We start from the raw sequence: 24,772 nt of genomic DNA, 5'->3' as shown, positions 1-24,772 counted from the left end.
GAGCCCAGTGATTCAGGTTCTGTGAAGTCTTATGTCTGGTAGTGAAATTGCAGCTATGTGTTTTAATTCCTAGGGTTAGTTTGCATAGACTACACTGTTCTTGAAACTTCCTTCAGAAGAAGCATAGTCAGAAGGAAGGCTTCTCTCTGATGTGGAAGCCCTGAACTGGAACTAGTAGGCGGTTGATTCTGTTTGAAATCTGAGAAATGATGTTTCATTTTGGAACTTGATTCTTGAAATGGAATCCCTAAACTGTAATGAGTGTGTGCATGTTTCAGAAGCGCAGAGGTGAGACTTGGTTTCTTTTCTGTACTCTTTTAAGATTATGCTCAAGAAGAGCTTCTATGTTACCTCTTATGCTATGTTTGTTGAAAAAGCTCTGAAGATCACAGAGGTAAGAGAGCAGAAAAGCACAACATTATATTCTCTTATCACTGTAATAGTGTGGCAATAGTGATGCTTTCAATAACAAAAAAATAAAAGCTAGCATTTCAAGTACTTCTATTACAACAGCAAGTTACATCTGCTAAACACATACTCACTGATAAACCTAAATGAACACCTTGTGGTGAGAGGAACAATGCAACACTGGCAGACAGAGACCACCCTCTTGTTGATCCTACAAAATTTCATTTTTTAGAAAGTTTTCTGACTCAAATGACATTGTACTTCGCCTATCGCTTACAATTTAACATAAAAAAACCCCAACAACAAATTATAACATGGCTGCTTAATGAAGTGACATTTTTACCTTTCATTTCTCTGAAATCTGCAATTTCAACAATGTTCTGACTTCCCAGTTGTTTGAGGAATTGGAGACTCAGATTCACAATTAGTATCTCAAGCATCATTCAAGCTACAGCATCTCTGCAGTAGCATGATCCCATTCTACATTAGCAGAACTCATCTTTACCTTAGCAGAACCCATCTCTACCTTAGCACAACCCATCTCTACATTAGCACAATTCCATTCTTTGTTTGCACAACCCATCTCTACATCAGCACAATCCCATTCTACATTAGCACAAGCCATCTCTATGTTTGCACAATCCCCTTCTACATTTGCACAACCCATCTCTACATTAGCACAGTCCCATTCTACATTAGCACAAGCCACCTCTATGTTTTCACAATCCTATTCTACATCAGCACAAGCCACCTCTATGTTTGCACAATCCTATTCTATATTAGCACAAGCCACCTCTACATTTGCACAATCCCATTCTACATTTGCACAGCTCACCTCTACATTAGCACATTCCCATTCTACAGCAAGAACAAGGTAAAACAGTTTGATTTGAAACTCTTTAATTGCTGATCACCTTAAGTCATTTTACGCGCTACCTGCTGCACACTGAGAATTACTGAGGTTATCTGGTATGAGGTAATCTGACCATGAATCTAAAGTCAGCCTCCTGTGGGTTTTTTAGCCACATTCTTCTTTTAGAAGAATACACAAATACCAAAAAACCTGAGACTGAGGTAATGACCTAATTTTACAAGTGTAAATTTCCAAAAAAACACTGGTGACAATCCATCTGTCCCTTTAGAGTGACAATCACCATCTGCAGGTTCCTGTCTCTGCATAACCCTAGAGAAACACAATTGCTTTATGGTATCATAAACTCCAACTACACAAATGCCCTGTGTCCATTTTCAACCTCTAATTAATTTAATATTAATACAGCTTATTCCTAACACTCCTCTCCCAGCTAAGGACTGGCTTTTTACAACAATTCCAAGAGTATGCTGGCATAGCTCTCTTAACGAATTCAGGAGTTTCACCAACTTATCGTCTGTGAAATAAAGGGAGAAGAGGGAAAGAAACTGGGAGAGGGCAAGATACCAACTAAGGTATTTGTAAAAAGGGAGGAGAAAGGTTTTTACTAGAGCAACCTTATGACGAACAAAGAATCAGGAAGTAACAAGCCAAAGATATCTGGGAAAGTCAAATCAAAGACGTTTCAGACCACTTCGCTGCTCAGCAAAATGGTAGTTTTATACACACTGCTCGTGCTGTTCTTGGCAGTTTTTGTTGCTGGATTTGTATTGCTGGTCTTGGGGGCAATGAATTTTGATTTCTCCAACTCAGAAATTCCTCCTGGAGTGAATGAGCCGGTAAAGCTCCGAATCATCCACATCATGTTAATAAGCAGAGCTGTGGTGGTAAGTTAACCTGGTGCGGTTTCTGGTGGAAGCGTGGTGAACCTGCAGATCTGAAACTTAATGCAATGCTAGAGCCCAGCTTGGAATTAGTTTCCAGAGAGGAAAGCAGGGCATTGCTATCATGCTGCATGTTGGATTTAAAAGCTTGGTTTTCCTAGGGAAACCTTGACCAGATTTTGACACTAAGCTGCATTATTACAGTCCTGCCTGGCTCTGACATTAGGCAGGATGTAAATGCTGCCTAACACAGCATTTGAAAGTCTGACTGTGCCTCTATAATGAATTGTGCTAACCTAGCAATAACTTGATTAAGATCACTTCTGGATGTTGGATCGTTTGTATTTCCATTATAGGATCAGAATATATCAGACATCTTTGGGTCATGCCTTCAAGCTTTCCTTAGACATGGGGATGAGGAGTTATCTACTTGAAGATATAATTAGAAACTGAACATTTCAAAATTGCTTTGGGAAAGGGGGATATTTTTGGTCACACAAGTGACAAAACCAGGTAACAATGCGCAAGAGGAGGTGGAGGAAGTCCATCTCCCCTGAAGACGTATTTGTAACTCCTGCAGCAACTGAGCAGGCTTCTCTGATAGGAATGAGGGGTTCTGGCCAGCCCAGCTGCTTCAGGTGAACAGCTCTGGAAGAGAGTGGGAACTGATCCACATGAGTTAAAGCTCTTGTCAGCACTCAACTTTTGGTGATCTCTGCTGACACAGGATCTCACTGAATCAGGAGTATTTCATGTAATGATAGGTGTATAGATGCTGTGGTGACAGAACATGCTAGAAACACGTGAGATAACAGAAGTAATGTATTTAATAAATCACTTAAACACCTCCAAAAGGGAAAAACTATTTAAAATGTTTTAGAAAAATGAAAAATCTCTGTCAGATATATTCTAGATTACAGCAGACCACAGTAAAGAATTCTAGATCCATGCTCTCATGCTTTGGATGCACAGAAGTTTTGATTAGAAAGAGATTATTTCACTTAAGCATCTGGAAAAGCCAGTTCTCTCCTTATATTTATACACTGCCCATTAGTAGTATGAACCAGAATTGTATGCTGCAATGTCAACAACACAGGCTGAAAAAACCCAAGTAAGTTGAATGCGAAGGTGAGAATACTCTTTGTAGTTGTTTTATTTATGCTTGGAAAATAGCAAATACCAAAGAATAAATAATTGTGTCATGTTTGTACCCAATCAGAGATACTATTTTCTATAATTAATTAAAATCAGCATGTTGCAAAACGTGTTAGTTTCTTTATCAAAAAAAAATCAGGCATGGAGAACATTATAAGGAGCTGGAATCACTGAAGAAAAGGTCTTTCATAAGTAAATACACTTTAAGTCACAACACTGTGCTGACAAGCCATACAAATGTAGCGGTCTAAGAAGAAATAGTCATAACAAAATACTGAATACTAAAAGCTTGATCCAAATTTTCGTAAGGGCCTAAGTACTAGTTTGACATGACTAAAAAATGTATTTCAAAACAGAGGTTACGTGGTTTTTTCTATTTTTGCAAACTTATATTGGACCAGTAGCTCTCATTTGTATTCTTTTCATCTTCTGGTGCCTGGCATGAATATCATGATGGCATGTAGGAAGAACAGAAGCTTAAGCCTACTGTATATCTCAGGATGTTCTTGCTAGCGCATTGCACACATCAGTGAAGACCTCTGATATGAAATCAAAAAGCAATTACCAAATATATTTCTCATCTTAGTCAACTCTACTTTGGGCAAGTGACCACATGATGAAAATGAGCACCAGAACTATGATTTTTTTCCTCAGGGGCAAGGACAGAATATCCAGTGAAAAGCAAACTCATTTCCAATGTTATGTAAAGGACCCGCTGAGAAAGCAAAGGGATATGTTTCACCACTGTGTTAATGTTGCATTACTTTGAGATTATGTTCTTCAGTGAATGCTGCTGTTCATGTGTCCTCTCACAATGCTGCTGCTATTTGGTCGTACTATACCTGTACTACTCAAATATGTTATGGTTGCCCTAAAATAATACAACATAAAGATCAGGAGTATACTGCCCATACAGTTTCTTTACTTTGGAAAATACAGAATCTCTTGAGTGAACTCCCTATTCTCCTTGCCTTTGAACAGGGAAGGATTTTGGAAAACATTGGTATATGCAGCCAGGTTAACTTTGTCCGGTACATGCAAGATAGAAAGATTCTACAAGTGGACCCAAAGCTCTTAATCAAGGACCTGTGGTTTGAAAAAGTGCCTGTACGAATTTATCAGCCTAAGGCTCCGTCTGCCAGTGAAAGGAGAGGAGTCATGTTTTTCCATGGAGGAGGATGGGTATTTGGAAGTGTTGGTAAGATATCTAACAGAAGAAAAATATTATAATGTAGTTAAAGAAATGTCTACTTCATAAATGGTGAAGTTGATTGTCGCTTGACCTGTAGCAGTTATGAAGTTGGGAGTATAACCACAGATGCAGCCTCCTAAGTCTGGCTGTCAGAAGAAAGAATCTGCTGTACATTATGTGGTTTTTCTTAAGGACAATAAGATACAAGGGGGAAAAATACAGTGAGCAAATACTGAAATAGAAAGATGAGGCGGTGCAAAAGAGCTGAGGAGCTACACAGGAGGGGGCAGAGAAACTTAGAGAGTATTTTCTTCTTGCAATTCTTTGACTTATGCAATAGACAAAACCAAACCCAACCAAACCCCACCAAATCTTTTTCTTTCAGAGACCCATGAAAGGCTATGCCGTTCTATTGCCAGGGAAAGTGAATCTGTGGTTGTATCTGTTGGGTGAGTCTCTCCTCATGCTGTTTGTTATAGATTATTTCCTACAGTGTAAACATAACCTTACAGCTTCCCTAACCACAGCAACAACTGTTCTCAGAGAATGTGTTTCTGTGGGGCTTTTCAAGCATGTAATTTACAAATTCACTCTGTTCTTGTTTGGAGCCACTGAAGAATGACTCAGCCTAAGTTTTCACTGCCTGACTACATCACAAATAATGCTTTGGGATACCCACCTGGAAAATAAAGTTTTGAATCACTGTTTTCAAATTCCAGACTCAAAACTGATAGTAAATGGATAGTAAGCCATATATCCTACTTAATCTGTATTCAAGGAAACTCTTCTTGATGCTTACAGATGCACAATATGAATGACAAGCTATATCATCACCAATATACTGACATAATGATTTGGATTATGAGGATATAGTTACACTATAACAAAGCCATAAACCAGATGTATTGTCATTTCTATCCGACCCATGGAAAGCTAAAGCATAAAATGACTAAAGGATTGCTGATAAAACATAAACATAGTTGGCAGTGGACTACTATTGTGTTGTCAAACACCTGGGAAACGCCCTAAACAGATGATATCCTAACAGGTTAATCTGCACCACCTGGTCCAACAACCTGCAGTTTATTTTATGATCAAAGAGAAAATTCTGCTGATTGCAGGAACCAGTGTTTTCAGCAATACATTTAAAACTAATACTTCCTTCTCTTACTTTTGTTGTCTCTTTCTGTGTGCTAGGTATCGTTTAGCCCCTGAACACAAATACCCTGCCGCATATGAAGACTGTCTTAATGCCACCATACACTTCATGAAGAATGCAGAGCACTATGGTGTGGATCCTGCCAATGTAACTGTCTGTGGGGACAATGCTGGGGGCAATCTGGCAGCTGCTGTTAGCCAGACCCTTGCAGGTAGATCAGACCTCCCTAGCCTGCGTGCTCAGGTCTTGATCTACCCAGGCCTGCAGGCCCTGGACTTCAGTTTACCATCCTATCAGCAGAATCAGGGAGTCCCTCCCTTATTCCGAGAACGTGCTGCTTTCTATATGTTACAGTACCTAGATGGGAATGTATCAAACCTGGAAGAGGTCTTGGAGGGTTCCCATATTCCTATGGATATAAAATTAAATTATGGGAAGTGGGTAAGTCCAGATCACATCCCTGAAAAATTTAAGGTCAGAGGCTACAAACCACATGTGCTACTTGACTGTTCAACTGAGATTTATGAGACAGTGAAGAGATTCTGTGAGCCCAACCTGTGCCCGCTGCTGGCTGAAGACGCTGTGGTTCAGCAGCTGCCTCAGTCTTTCATCCTGACTTGTGAGTATGATGTGCTGAGGGACGATGGCTTGCTTTACAAGAAGAGACTGGAGGACAATGGTGTTCCAGTGACCTGGTACCACCTTGAGGATGGATTCCATGGAATCATAAATTCATTTAGTACTGACTGGTTGTCATTCCCATCTGGAAAAAGGGGTTTTGACAATATTGTGAACTTTCTAAAAAGCTTATAGAAACAATTTTCTTTCCTTCTGCAAGAACTGCCAATTTTCTGTAGTCTTTTATGCTTCTAAATTCCATATAAAAGGTTCAGATAGGACTTCTATGACCAATCATGCCAGTGTGACCACTGGAAAAGGTATTTCAAGAATGCTATGAAAGTTTCTTTTCATGCTGTTTGAAGTATTCCACGTGCAGTCTGCCTATTTTAATGATCTATCTGGACTACACGCTTGCTATTCTCTCAGTAAACATTAAAGATGAAGTAAAAATTTAAACCAACACCAGGTCTGACCCATTTTATTATATTATGATCAACAGTTTAATGCTTCCTAGAAGGTTTAGTATCTTTCTCCTTTGCCAAAGGTTTAGATACTGATATTTAAAATCAGTGAGGTGTCCCTGCCCATGGCAGAGGGGTTGGAACTAGATGATCTTAAGGTCCTTTCCAACCCTAACTATTCTATGATTCTATGATTCTAAATGCTATAATGCACTGCCTGTGATATATGCTACATGTAGCATCTGAGTCTAAGATTCCCAGTCACCAGCTATGTCTATAGGCTAGGAAACTGATATTTTAGACTCACATAAATGAAGTGAAAACTGCAACTGTCCACAGCAGCTACGTTTAAATTATAATGGAAGAAACCATGTGTTTTCCTACGCTTAACAAACTTACAAGTATGCTGAAAAACCTGTCCTCTGCTTAAATACTCTAACAACAAAATAAGACTGATACATTTACTTTTGCAGAGCAGATTAGCTTCCCCCCAACCTGTTAGTTCCCATTTTCTTTTCTAGATATCCTTGTTAAAATTATATACTCTAAACCACTTAAATAATATCCACAGTACAGGGAACAATATGCTGTTGCTGCAGATCAACCAAGACACAATTTATGTAAGATGCAAGAGACAATTTAACCTCCACCTTAGTTGGCTTTCATTGTCAATAGCAACCCATCATAAACTAGACCTTCATTCAGTACTTAACCACTATCTCTCAACAATCATTTATATCATCCGCAATCCAAGAATATCATAGAATCACAGAATAGTCAGGTTTGGAAAGGGCCTTAAGATCATCTAGCTCCAACCCCCCTGACATGGGCAGGGACACCTCACACTAAACCACGCCACCCAAGGCTTCATCCAACCTGGCCTTGAACACTGCCAGGGATGGAGCATTCACAGCTTCCTCAGGCAACCCATTCCAGTGCCTCACCACCCTCACAGTAAAGAACTTCTTCCTTATATCCAATCTAAACTTCCCCTATTTAAGTTTTAACCCGTTACCCCTTGTCCTATCACTACAGTCCCTAATGAAGAGTCCATCCCCAGCATCCTTGTAGGGCCCCTTCAGATACTGGAAGGCTGCTATGAGGTCTCCATGCAGCCTTCTCTGCTCCAGGCTGAACAGCCCCAACTTTCTCAGCCTGTCTTCATACAGGAGGTGCTCCAGCCCCTGATCATCCTCATGGCCTCCTCTGGACTTGTTCCAACAGTTCCATGTCCTTTTTATGTTGAGGACACCATGTAGAATGCCATGTAGAATACCAGGCTCTGCACCAGTCCCGTAATTAACATAAAGCTAAACAGGATATTAAATACATTCTCCTCTTGACTCTTTTCCAATGTAACGCATTTGTAAGGACTTGAAGGTGTGTGGCACCCAAGAGATCAGTTGCAACTTGGACTGCTCTAAGGCTTACTTTCAGCTGAGAAAGGTGCATCAAAGATGGGCATAAAGACACCTCACCTTTAGTTAAGCAAAATGGCATTTTTTTTTATATACTGCCAGTGGTACTGCTGGTGGGTTTTATTGTTTCATTCATACTAGCAATGAAGGGAACAATTCAATCCAATTACTCCAATTTCAGTATCCCTCCTGGAGTGAATCATCCTGGAAAGCTTCAAATTATCCTTGCTCTTGTGATTGGTACATTGGCTATGGTGAGTTATTCTGCCATGATTTCTATCACAAATGTGGTTTAGGTGTTATTTTTGTAAGCTTATGTGTAAATACCAGAATCCTGCTGGCTGCATCAAGACTTAAATGATGGCTTCCATTTTTGAGGGGATGACTTTAGAGGACAATTCTGGTAAAATCATTTCTGCTACACCTCAAAGAGTTTCAGTCAGGTTTTCCATGTTACATAGGGATGAAGTCAACCTTAAGTGTCCAAGCAGAACCAGCTGAGCTTCCTTAATTAAGTTTAAACTGATTATTTATAAAAAGTGAGATTGGTTTGATTTCCATTTCAGCTAAGCACAGTTGATAGTTTTAGGCCATTCTTGGGGTTTTCCAGTAACACTTCAGTAGATAAAACCAGAGACTCACAGGAAACCTTAGAGGAATGACTTCTGGGTTGTATAAGGCTGTAAGTGATGGGAAGCTGCTAGGAAAGCACAGGACTTGGTGACACCGAGATGGAAACTCTTTTCTCCCCTAAGCCATTTTGCCTGTCAGTGTGAGTCGGACGCATGGCCCTACCTTCTCAGGCACACAGTGCCACAGCAGACCTGCTCACCCAGGCACAGCGCCTCGCAGGGGACCGCCACGGCTCCATCTTCTCCTGCACCAGCTTTCTGGTGAGGTCGAAACCAAAGCTGCCGCTCAAGGCCAGGGTGGAGGCGAGAGGCTCTGGAATAGGTAGAACCTCATCAACACGAAGCCGGGTGCTTCTCAGGCCTCGCCAAGAGCAGGGTCTCCCTCACGGCAAACACCCTAGCGTGGCCTGTGGCAGCCTCCCCTAAGGCGGCTGCTGACTGTCCCCGCGGAGCCCGCCCTCCGCTCACCCGAGCTCTTTCCCCTTCTCTTCGAACAGGGGAAGCTGTTGGAGAAGACTGGGGTGTGCAGCGAGATCGCCTTCACCCGCTACGTGGTCTCCGGGAGGAAGCCGGGGCCGGACCCACAGCTGTGGCTGTCGGACGCTCGGCTCGGCCGGGTGCCGGTGAGAATCTACCGGCTCCGCGCGCCTCCTGCCGGCCCGCGGGCGGGCGTCACCTTCTTCCACGGCGGCGGCTGGCTGTACGGCAGCATCGGTAGGGCAGGGCGGGCCGCGCCGCAACGCTCTCTCCCCGGCAACGCTGCTGGAGGCGGTGGAGATAATTCTGCCCCGAAACCTGGCGGAAAGTCCGGCACTTGGCTGAGCATGCCCGCCATGTGCGGCCAGCTGAGCGCTCCCGCGGCCGCCGGCCCTGAGGGGAGGCGGCAGCACTGAGGGGAGGCAGCGTGTGGGGGTCGGGAAGGGCGCGGCAGGGCGGGAAGAGGAGGCGCCCGCCTTTCTTTGCGTGTGGCCTGTGGAAACGGAGCGGGCAGATAACGATCCCCCAACGTTTTGCAGCTTCCCATGAAAACATTTGCAGTTATATTGCCGGAGAAAGTAACTCGGTGGTTGTACTAATTGAGTGAGTGACGTTGGTATAACCCCATGGAAGTCTTTTTGCTTCTTTTCACTTAGCACCACAGCGTTACACATACTGTGGGAACGCTCCCCCTCCTCAGTAACCGTTTCCTCAGGATCCCAGGTGGTCAGACAGAATTCCAAGGGGATGGTTTTAATTTCTTCCTCCCCACACCAATCTGCTAATGCAGGGAGAGTGCAAAGCCACCCCAAAGTAAGGTTAATGTATTTTCCAGCATGGAGCTATGCTGGCAGCACACAAAAAGAAGGAATCCTTTGCAGAAGAGTTTTCTAATGTGCTGAGAACTAAGAAACCAACTTCAAAGGTTCATTCAGTGATCTGTTTAGGTAAATGTAATCCCTCTATAAACTTCAAGGTGCTTTCTAACAGTAAGAATCAATTACTAATATATTCTAATACTAATAGTACTGAAAAATATCTCTGTCCCAGTTACTCAAACACAGAAAAATAGAATAATTCACAAGGGAAATACCCTAAATACAGGTGAGGTACAGACTGGTTAAATTACTTCATACACAAGTGAAATGCAGTCTACGCCAGAAGTATAACAGGAACCTGTGTAGTTTAAGTTCCGATCAGTGCTGTTCTCAGAAGATCCCAATTATGCCATGTCCTTGCAACTTCACCCTGTAGGCTATCATTTATCTGTGATAACTTGCTGGACAAATACCTGTTTAGCTGATAATAACACAGGTGTTTGTTATTTTCCTGAAGATAAAATACTCCAAACACCACAGGGAAAGCCAAGGTGATGTAGGAAAATTGTATTTACAGTGATGGCGTTCCCTTCTCTGACTTTTGTTGTCTCTTTCTGTGTGCTAGGTATCGTTTAGCCCCTGAACACAAATACCCTGATGCGTATGAAGACTGTCTTAATGCCACCATACACTTCATGAAGAATGCAGAGCACTATGGTGTGGATCCTGCCAGCATAACTGTCTGTGGGGACAGTGCTGGGGGCAATCTGGCAGCTGCTGTTAGCCAGACCCTTGCAGGTAGATCAGACCTCCCTAGCCTGCGTGCTCAGGTCTTGATCTACCCAGGCCTGCAGGCCCTGGACTTCAATTTACCATCCTACCATCAAAATCGAGGGGTCCCTCTCTTATTCCGAGAACGAGCCGCTTTCTTTGCTTTGCAGTACCTCAATGGGCATGCACTGCATATGCAAGAGGTCTTGGAGGGCTCTCATATTCCTCCAGATATGAGGCTGAAGTACAGGAAGTGGGTGAGTTCAGATCACATCCCCGAAAAATTTAAGATCAGAGGTGTGAAGCCACCTAAGTCCACTGATTTTATTGCTGAAGTTTATGAGACAGTGAAGAGATTCTGTGAGCCCAACCTGTGCCCGCTGCTGGCCGAAGATGCTGTGGTTCAGCAGCTGCCTCAGTCTTTCATCCTGACTTGTGAGTATGATGTGCTGAGGGACGATGGCTTGCTTTACAAGAAGAGACTGGAGGACAATGGTGTTCCAGTGACCTGGTACCACCTCGAGGATGGATTCCATGGAATCATAAGCCTCTATGATTACTGTGGTTTGTCATTCCCATCTGGGAAAAGGGGATTGGACAGCATTGTTAACTTCCTAAAAGGCCTGTGAAAACAACTTTCCTTCTTTGTACTTTTCCCACTAACTGTTTAGGCTCCCAAACCTCAGGTAGCACTTAGCAAAAATGTGACACCCTTTGATGTGTAAGAATACCTATTTTCATGTTCATGAACTTCAGATCTGGTCTTTGTCCTCATGAGACTCTTGTCAGTTCAGTCTCTACAGCTTTAGCATTTTCCACATACTGTGTTTCAATCCCTTTTCTTTCAAATCAGTATCTATCTGATTGATTCCTTATATTTCATTACCAAATTATGTACTTCTATATTCATTCAATGTCTGTGGAATGACTTGGATTAAATAACTCCTGTGAATTGCGGCCAGAGTCTTTGCGATGTCCATTTCATAAGCTCCAAAGCATGACTTAATTTTATTTAGCTAAAAAGTACAAGGTAGGTACTTAGTGAGCTGTAAGAAAAAGTCAGAGGAAAGCTCTGGAAATAAAGGCAGAGATGAAGTCTTGGTATGGAAAATCAGCAGATTTTCAGTGGGCATGACAGATCCACATCTGCAAGAGCACTAGAGGCCTGAGTTAACTGAGGACACCTTGCACGAGGCAAGTAAGGGCTGCCCTGAACTTGACCTAACTGCAGCTCTACAAACTCCTACTTAATTTTGGGATGTTTCTATTACTCCACTGAAGCTCAGGACAAGACATACTGGTTGAGAGGGAACACTTAACATCAGTTTTAGAAAGACAGTAAGGATCAGTGAACTGGACTCTTGATCTGTGTATACTGGAAGGTTTAGCTTAGAGACAGAAAATATGAAGCAAAATGTTTTCCTGTTCTTTCAAAGAATGGTTCCCCAGTATTATATTTTTAGAATTTATGCTGTGATGTTTTTCATACTTTGAGTTTCCTTTATAGGACAAGGCAGTGTATTCCTTGACATGATGTTCCATTATATTCTGCTGATAAAGCAAGGAAAAACAGCAATGAGCATACTCAAAATACTAGAGCAGAGAAATTACCAGCCTAAGGAAAAGATAGTCCCCAAACTGAGGAAATCAGAAATTCTTACAAAAAAACCTGCTGTCTTCCATTCAGCTGTCACAGTGCAGAGGCAGCCCTTCCCTCAGCTTCCTGCACGCTGCCGTTAGACAAAGAATCCCCCTAAATGTAGGGACAAACTACAAATTACCTACTCCGAGCGGTCTGACGGTGGATCCGCCAGGGACACAGGATGCCCTGCAACCCGCTGGCGCTGCGGGTTCCCCCGCCTCTCCGGTAACGGCAGCACCCGGCAAACCGCCCGGCCACACTTTCTGCCGGCCGCGGGGACGCGCGGCTCTGCGGAGCGCCTTTGCCGGGCGCGCAGGTCACGCACCGCCTCCTCTTTGAACCGAGATTACTGCGCGGCTCCCGCGCAGCCTGCCCCCGGGGCTCGCCGCCGCCCGTACCATGACCCCGCGGGCGGCTTTGCGGAGCTGTCACAAACGGCCCGTGACGCCGCCGGCCCGGGCCGCGGTCGCGGTTCGGAGGGGGGCGGGCGGGAGCTGCCGGGCCCAGCCGCGGGCCGTGAGCCCCCCGCGGCCGCCGCCGCCGCGCCATGGCGCTGCTGCCCGTGCTGCTGCTGCTGCTGCTCCTGGGCCTGGCGGCGCTGGCAGCCGTGCTGGCCGCGGTCCTCCTCTCCCTGCCCAGCTACGACATCCCGCCCGGGGTGAACCAGCCCGCCAAGCTGCGCCTGGTCCTGGCCGTCCTGCTCGGCACGGCCGCCCTGGTGAGTCGCGCCCTCCGCCCGCTTGTGGTTCCGGGGGACAGGGGACTGTTTTCACTGAGCCCGGGGGGGTTGCAGGTCCTGCCCCTCGCCGGGCATCCCCTCGCGGGGAGGGCGGGCAAGCCCCGGCCCGCGGGCTGCGCTTAGGAAGGCAGAACTCCAGGAGGCTGGGTTCAGATCCGCATGTCCTGCCCTGGCTGCGGCTCCCCGCGGGGCAGCACCTCACCGGGATCCACCTCCCGGTCGCAGCGGCGTGCTGAGGCGCGTCAGCGGAGGTTGCCAAACGGCGGGGCTGATTGAAGTCTCCAGTTGAGAGCTGAGCTGGTGCTCGGGCTGTTAACTGCCCTGTGCTTTAGGCGAAGTCACCTTGCACAAGAACACTGCAGCCCTACAAGGGCTCCTGCCGCGGCTGACATTGATGGTACACAATCCGGTTAGGGCTGCTTTGCTTAATCCGTGGACTCCCTTTTACAGCATTGCATAAACGGCATTAGAGCTCCCCTAAACTCTTCTCGTGTCACTAGTTGTATCTTTTAATGGTTTTAAATCTTCAGTTCTCTCCTTTAGCCAACACATCACTTTTGCTATCATAAAGGCCTTGTTCTTCATGGTGTTTCATACCTACACCATTTACATCCTCTTGAAAGTTACTGACCAAGGTACCTAGCTCTCCTGAATCCCACTACCAGGTGACAATAAGGGAGTGGATAAAGACAGACTCGCTGAATATTTTAAAATTGTTTAGTAACTGAACTGTAACAGTTTGTTTGATTCCATTAATTAATTTGTCTCCCAATTTCTTGTTTCTTCACTTTTCACATAAGATTTCTGAATATAGCGTGGAGGAGCATTGCAAGAGCATCAGGAAAGGAACTTTCTTGATTGTGCTCAGTAAATGTTGTGCAAGTAAAAAGTGGTAACTAATTTGCACAATGCAACTCAGTACTTGAGATTTGCAAATTCATTGAGTTTTATGGTCTAATTCAGGAATATTAGTTTATGCAATGAAGAACTATTAGAGGTTTTATTGCTGTTTCAACATAGGACATTTCATTGCTGTTGTCATGTTGCTATCACAAAGGTGTGCAGGACAATGCTGACAACTAAGTGTGTTCTCCAAGGCAGCCACTTTGAATAGCCTGTATCAAATTTCTGATGTGACATAGGACTTGGGTAATGCAAGTATATTTTTTACAGTCTGGAGGATACAAGAGCTTGGGAAAACTGTTGTGGGTTTGGGTTTTTTTCTGAATCAAAGAGCTTTATTTTTATCAGACAAGAGAAATCAAATTGCTGTATGTGAAGTATGTGATTTTTCAGTTTGATTCTTCACATTCCAGTGGTTCTGATATAATGGAAAGTAAAACTAGTAGAGGCAAACTTAAATACTCCTTTCTGACTTTCTCTTTGGCTCCTCTCAGTGAGGGGATCTCTCACTTCCATAAGACTTGGCATTCCTACCAAGAAAACCAACTCTGGAGTTAATTTTCCTCACTGCATTCCACGGATTTATTAAAGCAAAACCCAAGGACTAACCAAGCAATGGGAAGGAGCTCTCTGAGCAGTACTTAGAATACAGGAAGCCATTTAGAGAGGGTTTGCAATACATTTGCATGGCCATTATCCTCCTCTAGGAACAGTCCTTGTGGCAGTCATTCTACCATCTTGTGCTGTCACTGCTGTATCTTCTTATAGTGTATTTGTATTTTACAACATTACCCTTCTTCTGTGTTTAAATTTTCCCTCAAATACAGTTCAATATAGGTATGATGCAGAGTTTTTGTAAGTTGGCTAACTCAAGACTTGTAAAGAAGCCTTAATTTCTTTTACCTTTAACAGGGAAGGATTTTGGAGAAGACGGGACTTTGCAATCAAATCACATTTGGCCGATACGTGCGACAGGGATGGAAACTAGGGGTGGATCCAAAGCTCTTTATCCAGGATCTGCAGTTTAACAAAGTACCTGTGAGGGTGTATCAGCCTAAAGCTACCTCTGATGGGCGAAGGAGAGCTCTCATCTTCTTTCACGGAGGAGGCTGGGTATTTGGAAGTCTTGGTAAGATACTTGCTGGAAGGACTGTAGTAATGTAGAAAGAATGTTCTCGTCTTTCTATAAAATTGAAATAAGGAGGGTTCAGCATGGGATTTGGGACGAAATCTGAAGACAAATGCATGCCTTTCTGGAATGAACATTCCCCAGCTGTCCCAAGGCTTAGGGCGATAGCACAGCACTAATGTAAACATTTCTTTTCCAGATACCTACGAAAAAGTATGTCGCTACCTATCCAGAGAAAGTGTCTCAGTAGTTGTATCTGTTCAGTAAGTGCCTGCCCTCTTCTACTCTTTGGAGGTAATTGTTGCTGTGGTGTCACAGCAGAGCTGCAGTGGATTTGGAGATGTGCTTTTTTTTCAGAGAAATTTCTACTGAATTGCGTGAAGTCTATAAAGAGACAAATAGTGATAATGGGGATAGATAGACAAATAGAGATAATGGAGCTGGTGACTGTTCAGGCCCTGATACACTCAGAAAAGACCCAAATGGAAATATTTGTCACACTAAGAAAATAAAAAACTTAAAAATAAAAAACTTAGCTAAAAAAAAAATCTTCCTTGTGCTGAATGTATGAATAAGGTCCTCAAAATGATTGTATTTCTAGAAAGAGAATAATCACACTGCGTTACTCCCGCTTTACACATAGGAAGCAGAGGCACAAAATGATTAAATTATCTTGTCAAGGATACACAGGGAGTTTTCAGCATGACTAAGAAATGTACAAAGCCTCACTCAGACTTGTTATCAAAAGAGAATCCTACTTTACTTAATCCTGGTGATTGGGTTTACAGCTTACAGCCTACCTGCAGTCACTAACTGAGGAACGCCTGCTCAGGCGGTAATGAGTATCCTCACCTAGAGGAAAAATACCCCAAATTGATAGGGCTGGAAGACAGCATAAGATACCATTTTCTGAATAATACCAACAACATTTTCTTCTCTGACTTTTGTTGTCTCTTTCTGTGTGCTAGGTATCGTTTAGCCCCTGAACACAAATACCCTGATGCGTATGAAGACTGTCTTAATGCCACCATACACTTCATGAAGAATGCAGAGCACTATGGTGTGGATCCTGCCAGCATAACTGTCTGTGGGGACAGTGCTGGGGGCAATCTGGCAGCTGCTGTTAGCCAGACCCTTGCAGGTAGATCAGACCTCCCCAGCCTGCGTGCTCAGGTCTTGATCTACCCAGGCCTGCAGGCCCTGGACTTCAATTTACCATCCTACCATCAAAATCGAGGGGTCCCTCTCTTATTCCGAGAACGAGCCGCTTTCTTTGCTTTGCAGTACCTCAATGGGCATGCACTGCATATGCAAGAGGTCTTGGAGGGCTCTCATATTCCTCCAGATATGAGGCTGAAGTACAGGAAGTGGGTGAGTTCAGATCACATCCCCGAAAAATTTAAGATCAGAGGTGTGAAGCCACCTAAGTCCACTGATTTTATTGCTGAAGTTTATGAGACAGTGAAGAGATTCTGTGAGCCCAACCTGTGCCCGCTGCTGGCCGAAGATGCTGTGGTTCAGCAGCTGCCTCAGTCTTTCATCCTGACTTGTGAGTATGATGTGCTGAGGGACGATGGCTTGCTTTACAAGAAGAGACTGGAGGACAATGGTGTTCCAGTGACCTGGTACCACCTCGAGGATGGATTCCATGGAATCATAAGCCTCTATGATTACTGTGGTTTGTCATTCCCATCTGGGAAAAGGGGATTGGACAGCATTGTTAACTTCCTAAAAAGCTTATAGCAAACAGCTTAGATTCCACGAGTCTGTTCATGCCTCAACTTAGGAAAATGTCCTTTTAGGATATTGAATATCAGGTGATCGGTAGTCAATCAAGAGCAGCCACTAACAATGACATACAAGGCTCATCAGAACCTCATTCCAGCTGTTAGTTGGAACATGGAATATGCAAACCTTCTACAAGCTTGTACCACACTGCAAGCCCTTATCTTTAGTTATGTCAATAAAGAAGAACACAATTTTGAATGGACATCCTGGTTTGTTCCACTTCTTTAAAATAAAATTTGACCATGAAGAGAGACTGTGTGTGTGTAGGTATGTGTGGTGCTGTCTATAGGGGAGTATGCACTTTATATCAGAGTGCTCTGATTCTGAGCTGTATTAGAGAAAATATCCAGCTGATTTTCCTGGGTTAGGAGCCATTGTTTTGGTCAACAAGAAGTACAATGTGGTTACTGGAAAGACAGTCACCATGGGGATAGTAAACACAATGGTTCCATGGCTACGCAGTTCCATGCCTCACTCACATCACCCAGCACACGGGCAGGCAGAAGTGGAGCCCCTTTCTGCCTTAGTTTCAGTGCTGGGCTACTGAGTAATCTTTCACCCACGTAACTTGAAGGACAGTTCCAACAACTGGGGGTGATGCTGTTGAGAAAAAGATACGTGATAGCATCGCAAAACGATGGCCAGGACTGGTGGAAAATTGAACCCAGATATTCCAGTAAAGTTCTCATTGGAAACTGGCTGGAAGAGAGGAAAAGGGAAAGATCCAGCCCTGTGCAGGTAGTGTACTGCTGCAGTCATGAGCTGCAGCCCAGGCTTATCTCGGAAGAGTAAATGAAATGGAGAAGGATGAGCACCTTGCTTGGCCTACATCATTCTGTTCGTGATCTGCCATTCTCCCTAAGTCAGGACAGAGCAAGGCCTGAGCACAGGTTAATGTGTGGTTCCCACTGCACGTAACCTCAGCCAATTAAAAACGCTGTAGTTTTTCTTCCGGCAGTCACTTCAGGCTGCTTTACAGCTTATATACAACAGTATATATACCAACATTACATAAAAAGGCTTCATTAACCTGTAAGTTAATACTTACTTGTATCAGAGAATCTTTTATAACTTGGATATTGGTGTAAATAGCTGGTGTAAACATTTTTGCACGCACAGCTGCTTGCAGATTGCACGGCCTGCTTAAGAGCTGAGCTGAATTTCAGTATTAGGCATTTAACTTTGCCAAAACATGTCAGTTGGATTCAATAGCAGAGCTGCAGAGGGCAAATCCTCCTGACTCTGCTAAAATGACTTCCTTTAGATTTTTTTTTTCCCCGGAGCAAAATGCTGGACTGTACTGCAGAGGCTGACAAGCTGTAGCACAAGTGGCAACAAAGGGACAAAACAAACCCTCAAAAGGGTTTATTAGTTCATGCAGCAGGGGTGTTTAACACCATGAATAATTCTTCCAGGGCTGTGCAGTGTCTTCCATTTACACCAAGGAATCAATCAGAATTTTACAGTGGTGGGTTATACCAGCTGACTTTACCCTCTGAGAAAAAGTACATAGCACAGACCTCTGTCCAAATAAGTGCTTTTTAAATGCAGCTCCTGTAATTGTCAGATTGCCTTAGCTCAACTGAGTGTTGCGTATCTCTCTAGTTCAGGAAAGACACTGGGAAACTGAACCACAGCATATACAGAACAGACTTCATTTCCTTCCCAGATCACAAACCAGACCAAACACTAAGGAGAGCCATGGTGGAAAAACTGGAGGTAAGGAAAAGGAATAACAAATTAACAAATTCACATTTTCAAAATGTGTAAAAGAAGATGCTGCAGCTCCATGGCCAGTTCACAGGATCCAGAGCTCCCTCGTATGTTTGATTCAAGCAGTATGCCTTCCAGAGGTAGCAATGGCACATGGTTCTTGGTACTCTGGTTGTTTCCCAGTCTCTGCCTTGGAGGGTGGCCAGGGGACATGAAGAAAACCAGCACATTACTACCACCTAGGACTGGGGATTGTGTCTTCAGGGCATTCCCTGGGCTTTAATATGAGCTTGCTGATAAAAGAGGATTATTTCCATCAGCACACCTCCACTTCATAGGAACAAACTGCACTTAAACATGTCCCAGATCTTTCACTTTTCCCACAAGGATCATCTGCTAGAATGTGCCTTTCCTCCAAGGTGCTTCTCCACCTCCAAATATTCTTATCACCTCTCCTGACAGACAGTTGGAAGGTAGTAAACATAATGCTAGTGCATACTGAAACACTTAAGCAGCACCAGACAATCAGCTTTTCATTTGCAGGCTTCTTAGATGTATCTGCAAATCCATGATGCATGTGTTCAAATGAGACCAATCAGTTCTCATTACATACTGATGTAGTTGCTTAATTTAACTGGAAATTTACTCTACTTGAAATGCAAATGCTGTTACTTTCAGGGATTAAATTCTAAGTAATGTAAGTACTGGCCAAGTTTTGTGATATCACTGGGAGGGTAGTCTGACTCTAAAGCATGCTAAGCCAGCTGAGGCCTGTGTACAAAAACAATCAGTGTGGTTTCATGTACATCTCATTTCAGGGCCTGCCAAGGCAGCACTGTTTCACCCATCATGAAGAGCCAAGGAGCCGCAATTTAGTATCGGAGTATGATGATAAGTACAACAGACACGGTTACAACCCTGTGCTGCCTGCCCTCCGCAAGTGGAGTGGACCCAAGTCTTCCTGGGTTCCTCAGAAATCAGAGTTCCCCATTACTGGTATTTTTTTGCATTATTAATTCAATCAGATGGAACATGGTGCAGTAGTTAGTATATAGACTTGGAGCCAGGAACCTCCTGTTTTAATTCTGTAATGGATCTTGTGGTGAATTATGGCTGATTTCTTACCCAGTCAGTAGCTTGTTTTTTGGATTGATGTAGTGGAAATGTTACCCACACAATACTTAATCACCACGGGAAGCAGTGAAGGGTAGTGCAAATGAACAGATTTCTCTTCCCTATTCAATAATGCAAGACACCAGCTGAAAACAAGGAGAGCTGTGAGACACAACTAGCAGCAGAATTCACAGAGTATTACTATGTTTCTGAATTTAAGTGTACGTTAACATACATCTCTGTTAACTTTTTAAGTATCTACCAGAGAGACTATAAAGAATCAGGACTCATTTAATTTATACAATTAATGCTGTCATATCAATATTTAAGAGTGACTTTTCCCTTCCAGCTGGCGGGCAGGCACACATGCCCAGGGAACAAAAAGATCTGTTTTGTCCTTAATCTCCTGTCCAAATAGTACAAGTATTTGCTATGGCATCTGTGGAGTAAAAACACCAGGATAAAAAGTTTTATTCTATCATTTCTAACATTCAATCATTTCCTGTCTCAGAACCACCCACTAACTATGGCCTTTTTGAGCACCTGATGAAAAAATGGCACAAGAAAGAAGCTGGAGTGATGAACAGTGTCTACACCATTTCCTATGAAACCCCACTGATTCCTGCTTTTGCTACTCATCATCGGAGACGACCACCTAAAACCCCTGGTCTCCCTTTCATCCAGGGAAGTCCTCCCCAAAATGTTAGTGGAATTCTGGACTATGAAAGGCTTAGAAATATCTGCAAGTCATCAGCTGACTAGTGAGAGCCAGCAGAGAAAAGGGACGCCTCTGTCTAAACTGCTTAGGGTGATCTTAAGTACTACTTAATATAGCTTCGCTCATGGATGTGGGAATGATCTGTTCCATGCAGAAGCAATGAGAATTAGGTTATCTAGGCAGAGGGCTGTCTACTAGTTAGAACAAGTTGCTGGCTGCAATCTGACCTGCAGATGGCTGGGAAATTTTCAGAACATATTAAATCACTGAAAAAAACAATCTAATCTGTTGGTTTCTAGTCAATTAAGAGTTGCAGAAAGGAAAAAACCAAGAACAGGACTGAACTTGAGAGGATATAAATCTCTTAATTGCTTTGTCCTTAGTTGTGTTTTCCATTTTTACATAGCTTGTTATCCACTTGCTTAAAGAAACAGTAGAAAAGGAACTTGTGTTATTCCATTATGTGCCTAAAACATCCAACAAAAAAGTAAACATATGGAAGGGCTGCCTGCCTGAGGACAAGGGGAACCAAGGTTTCCCTCACTGCATAAACAAGCAGACCTTGATTGCCCTTGGCTTTACATCCTGAATGGCACTTAGTGGTAGATAAGCTGCAGAGTGAACTGCATTAGCCAACCTTACATTACCAAACAGTAAACCTAGAAGAAATTGCTGTGAGTGTCCTTTATACTGCTGGATGGGCCACCCTGACACTTTACTCAGTTGAGAAAGCATGGGAAGAACCTATGTAGAAAACGCTGGCAGAATCCAAATTCTTATTACACTGCTGTGCAACTTCTGCATCTAAACCACATCTGGTCCTGAGGAGCTATCTGCAAGGTTCAGCTACTGTTGGTCTGAGGCTTAACAATTAACTTGTAGCAAGTTAAATGCTTAGATTAAATATATCTGGATTTAACTGAGTACGTATTTATCTCTTCATCAGTTTTGCTCAAAGCTAGCAGTTATATATTTATTTTTAGGAGCAAGATAAAGCATATACCTTAGTCTTGGCATGGACAAGCCTCTGGCCATGGTCTGTACAGAGTTTTACTTCTGCAACATTTCAGTCACTGTGGTTGAGGTTTGCTTTTTCAAGGTTGAATTTTCAACTGAAGGACACTGATGGTTCAGATGTGTGTGTAGAGCAACAGTGGCACCTATCGGCAAAGTGATTCCTCATCAAGCTGGGAGAGATCTCAAACTGTCTACGGGGCCCATGAATTACAAAGCAGCTTTGGTAATGAAGTCTTTTAGAGATGCAGAGATGCAAGAGCTCTGCTAATAGCGAAGCATTACCTGGCATTACTTGGGCTTCAAAGCCCCAGGGAGATCAAACGCAATGAGGAAAAACTGAAAGCAAAAGAGATGAAAGCAGCCATTGAAACACATCCAGCTATTAGTGCTGTCCTGCAGAAAACATGTTCTCTTGACAAACAGCTTTAAAATAATCCATAAAGAAGGCATTCCTCACAATGAGACAGAAGTTGGCAGCTATAGAAATTCTTGTAGCCACAAGGAAGTCCATCTAGATTAACTTCATCACTATGGAAATATGACAATTAAAAATGCATTTTTCTGTTTATTACCCATGTGCTCAGCTTTTAAATGAAAATACCACTCAGGCAGGCATCCTAATAACACAACAAAGCCCATATGATATGTAGAATACAGCTTAGAAAACTACACAAAGATAGTCTTTACTTCATGCAACTCTCAGTTTGCTTAAAAATCTGCTCATCAATCATTCATAGTTATTAAATATTTACAGTAAATTGTACATTTATGGTTATTACCTGCTGTGCTTCTAGAACCAAAGCGCATATATGGAAAAAAATGGCCAGATGATGTACAGGGAATTACTGAGATACACAAGTCCCACCTATGAAACCTCTGCAAACATTAATTCCCAATCTGGAAGCTGGGCAGCGCTCCCCAGCGCAGGGCTAAGCTGTTCAACTGCTGAGGCATTTATGAGTAAAATATAAAACTACAACACTCAAAGAGACCACACCAAGCTCAGTAGCTAAGTAGATAAAATGCATTTTGATAGGGAGCTTCTTAAATAGACAAATGCACAACTCCACAAGATATGTCAGTTGTGATTAATAACACCCGGGAGCAAAATATCCACTTTGAAGTGTTTAACTGATTAGCTGTTGTCACTTCAGCAATACTGAGCATCAGCCCAGATATAAGTCTGATGAGGAATGGCTGAGAGACCTGCGGGGGGTTAATCTGGAGAAGAGAAGGCTCAGGGGCACCTTACCACTCTACAACTGCCTGACAGGAGGTTGTAGTGAGGTGGGCTCCATCTCTTCTTCCAAGGAACAAGGGATGGGACAAGAGGAACCGTCCTCAAGCTGCACCAGGGCAGGTTTAGATGGAGCTGAGGAACAATTCCTGCCCCAGAGGGTGCTCAGGCATTGGAACAGGCTGCCCAGGGCAGGGCTGCAGTCACCGTCCCTGCAAGTGTTCACACACCGTGGAGACGAGGCCTCAGTGCCATGGGTTAGTGGTGGCCTTGGCAGTGCTGGGGAACGGTTGGACTGGATGATCTTAAAGGTCTTTTCCAACCTGGTTGATTCTATGATTCTATGATATCTAGTGAGCTTTTTGGTGACTCAAGCCTCAAGCTGAACTGACGACTGAGTTCAGGCTTCTCCTTCTCTTGATCTAAGTTCAGTGAAGGAGGAATCAACCACCACTCAGCCAGTAACCAAAACTGAATGAATGTATCTCAAACACATCGCTCAAGTATTCTACAAGACAAAATTTCAGACAGAAGAGCACTGATAGTGAAGATTCCTCCCTTTTTTTTTCCCTATAAAATGTAGTTGACCTAGGTTATTCCAACCAGAACCCCCCAAAACAGTAAGGTCACACCATTGCTTAAAGCAGTGCTGCAGACACATGGCTACACCAAGAATACCTAATTGATATTTTCTTTCTGACCATTTTCATTAGGTCGGTCATAGAATCATAGAATAGTTAGGATTGGAAAGGACCTTAAAATCATCTAGTTCCAATTCAAGGGTCTGATCCTGTATGTCTGTTTTATTCCCAATAGGTAGAGGTAAGAATATACGCATTTTTTCCCAACTATTATATTACATTTGGCACAAGTGCATTGAAGTAGGAAAGGCAGATAAAAATGGACATCTACACCTATAGATAAAAATGAAGGATATCTATGCTAATTAAACTAAGCAAATTATCTAAGCTAATTAAAACAATGCTGTTTTAATCAGTTACAATATTGCTGTGCTAGAGACTCCTTTAATAATAAATACCCTTGTTATGTCTAACACAAATGTGTTTCCCAACTCCCTCAAATGTTCAGAAATTACAAAGACTTTTATTCAAGGTAAACCCTTGATTTTCAAGGTTTTTTCAAGGTAAACCCTTGATGATATTCAAGGGTAAACCCAAAATGACAGAGGTCATTTTGCCTGTGCTTCAAGAACAATTAAAATGTTCACAGCTGCCATGGAAAAGAAGTGAGAAAACATGAAATGTCATCAGTAAAAACCTGCAATAACTCAGAAATCCATTTACTAGTAATTAGAAAATGAAGCCAACTACTGAAAATGTACCACAGAAATGCTGGGTTACACTATGATGATGCACACTTTTCAGGAGGAGGGGATATTAAGGATGAAAACAGCATATTCTTACAAAGAAAAGAGATCAACTTGTAATATAGACCTGGTGATGAACACTCTTGAACTTGGAGACCTCTGAAATATGGATCCAGTTCAGAACTTAAGTATATTTGTATCAGAGAAGTAGGTGATGTTGATTACGGCACGCTCTGATGCTGTAAGGTGTAGTTCACTGCTGTACAACAAGCACTCTGGGATTCCTGGGAATTGTTACAATATGTTAAGGACTATATTTTGCCAACACATCAGATTTATCAAGCTTTTTTGAGGAATTCTGTTTCAGTCTCAAAACCTTGTGGTCACTTGTGAATGGAAAGAATGAACCAGGTTTTCATGGAGTAAATAGAGCTTTTGATACAACCTTCTAGACAGTCTTGACTTCATGAACTCAGACTCATATTTGAACTTCTGTGACATTAAAGAGGCAAAGTGGTAGCTGGAATTGATGCACAGCTCTCAAAGCAAGCGTGGTTGTTGCCTTGGAGGAGAGCAATG

At 43.0% G+C, this 24,772-nt stretch overlaps 4 protein-coding genes across 4 annotated transcripts in view; all 4 read left to right on the top strand.

The window, feature by feature from the left end:
• LOC308227982 (arylacetamide deacetylase-like 4) overlaps positions 1–6,482 on the top strand; it is a gene marked incomplete at both ends in the record, with an annotated part of 28,595 nt that extends 22,113 nt beyond the window's left edge. The window contains 5 exons of the mRNA XM_080631003.1: positions 323–394; positions 1,969–2,166; positions 4,300–4,516; positions 4,896–4,959; positions 5,708–6,482. Of these exons, the coding sequence (XP_080487129.1) occupies positions 323–394; positions 1,969–2,166; positions 4,300–4,516; positions 4,896–4,959; positions 5,708–6,482 (1,326 nt within the window). The remainder of the gene's footprint in view (positions 1–322; positions 395–1,968; positions 2,167–4,299; positions 4,517–4,895; positions 4,960–5,707) is intronic.
• Positions 6,483–8,954: 2,472 nt separating this feature from the next.
• Positions 8,955–11,496, top strand: LOC308227981 (arylacetamide deacetylase-like 4; the record flags this gene model as incomplete). The annotated part of the gene is made up of 4 exons (XM_080631002.1): positions 8,955–9,062; positions 9,299–9,515; positions 9,818–9,881; positions 10,722–11,496. 4 exons carry the CDS (start codon positions 8,955–8,957, stop codon positions 11,494–11,496), a joined length of 1,164 nt encoding a protein of 387 aa, XP_080487128.1.
• A 1,560-nt stretch (positions 11,497–13,056) lies between these two features.
• Positions 13,057–17,023, top strand: LOC308228024 (arylacetamide deacetylase-like 4; the record flags this gene model as incomplete). The annotated part of the gene is made up of 4 exons (XM_080631074.1): positions 13,057–13,227; positions 15,064–15,280; positions 15,480–15,543; positions 16,249–17,023. The coding sequence occupies 4 exons, from the start codon at positions 13,057–13,059 to the stop codon at positions 17,021–17,023; spliced, it is 1,227 nt and encodes a 408-aa protein (XP_080487200.1).
• A 642-nt stretch (positions 17,024–17,665) lies between these two features.
• Positions 17,666–20,656, top strand: CFAP107 (cilia and flagella associated protein 107; the record flags this gene model as incomplete). The annotated part of the gene is made up of 4 exons (XM_080631001.1): positions 17,666–17,785; positions 18,674–18,787; positions 19,600–19,777; positions 20,406–20,656. The coding sequence occupies 4 exons, from the start codon at positions 17,666–17,668 to the stop codon at positions 20,654–20,656; spliced, it is 663 nt and encodes a 220-aa protein (XP_080487127.1).
• Positions 20,657–24,772: the final 4,116 nt, after the last annotated feature.

The sequence above is a fragment of the Psittacula echo genome (genome assembly GCF_963264785.1).
Source record: "Psittacula echo genome assembly, chromosome: 17".
Lineage (NCBI taxonomy): Eukaryota > Metazoa > Chordata > Aves > Psittaciformes > Psittacidae > Psittacula > Psittacula echo.
Note: the sequence above shows the minus strand (reverse complement) of the source record. Positions and strands in the feature narration are given on the sequence as shown.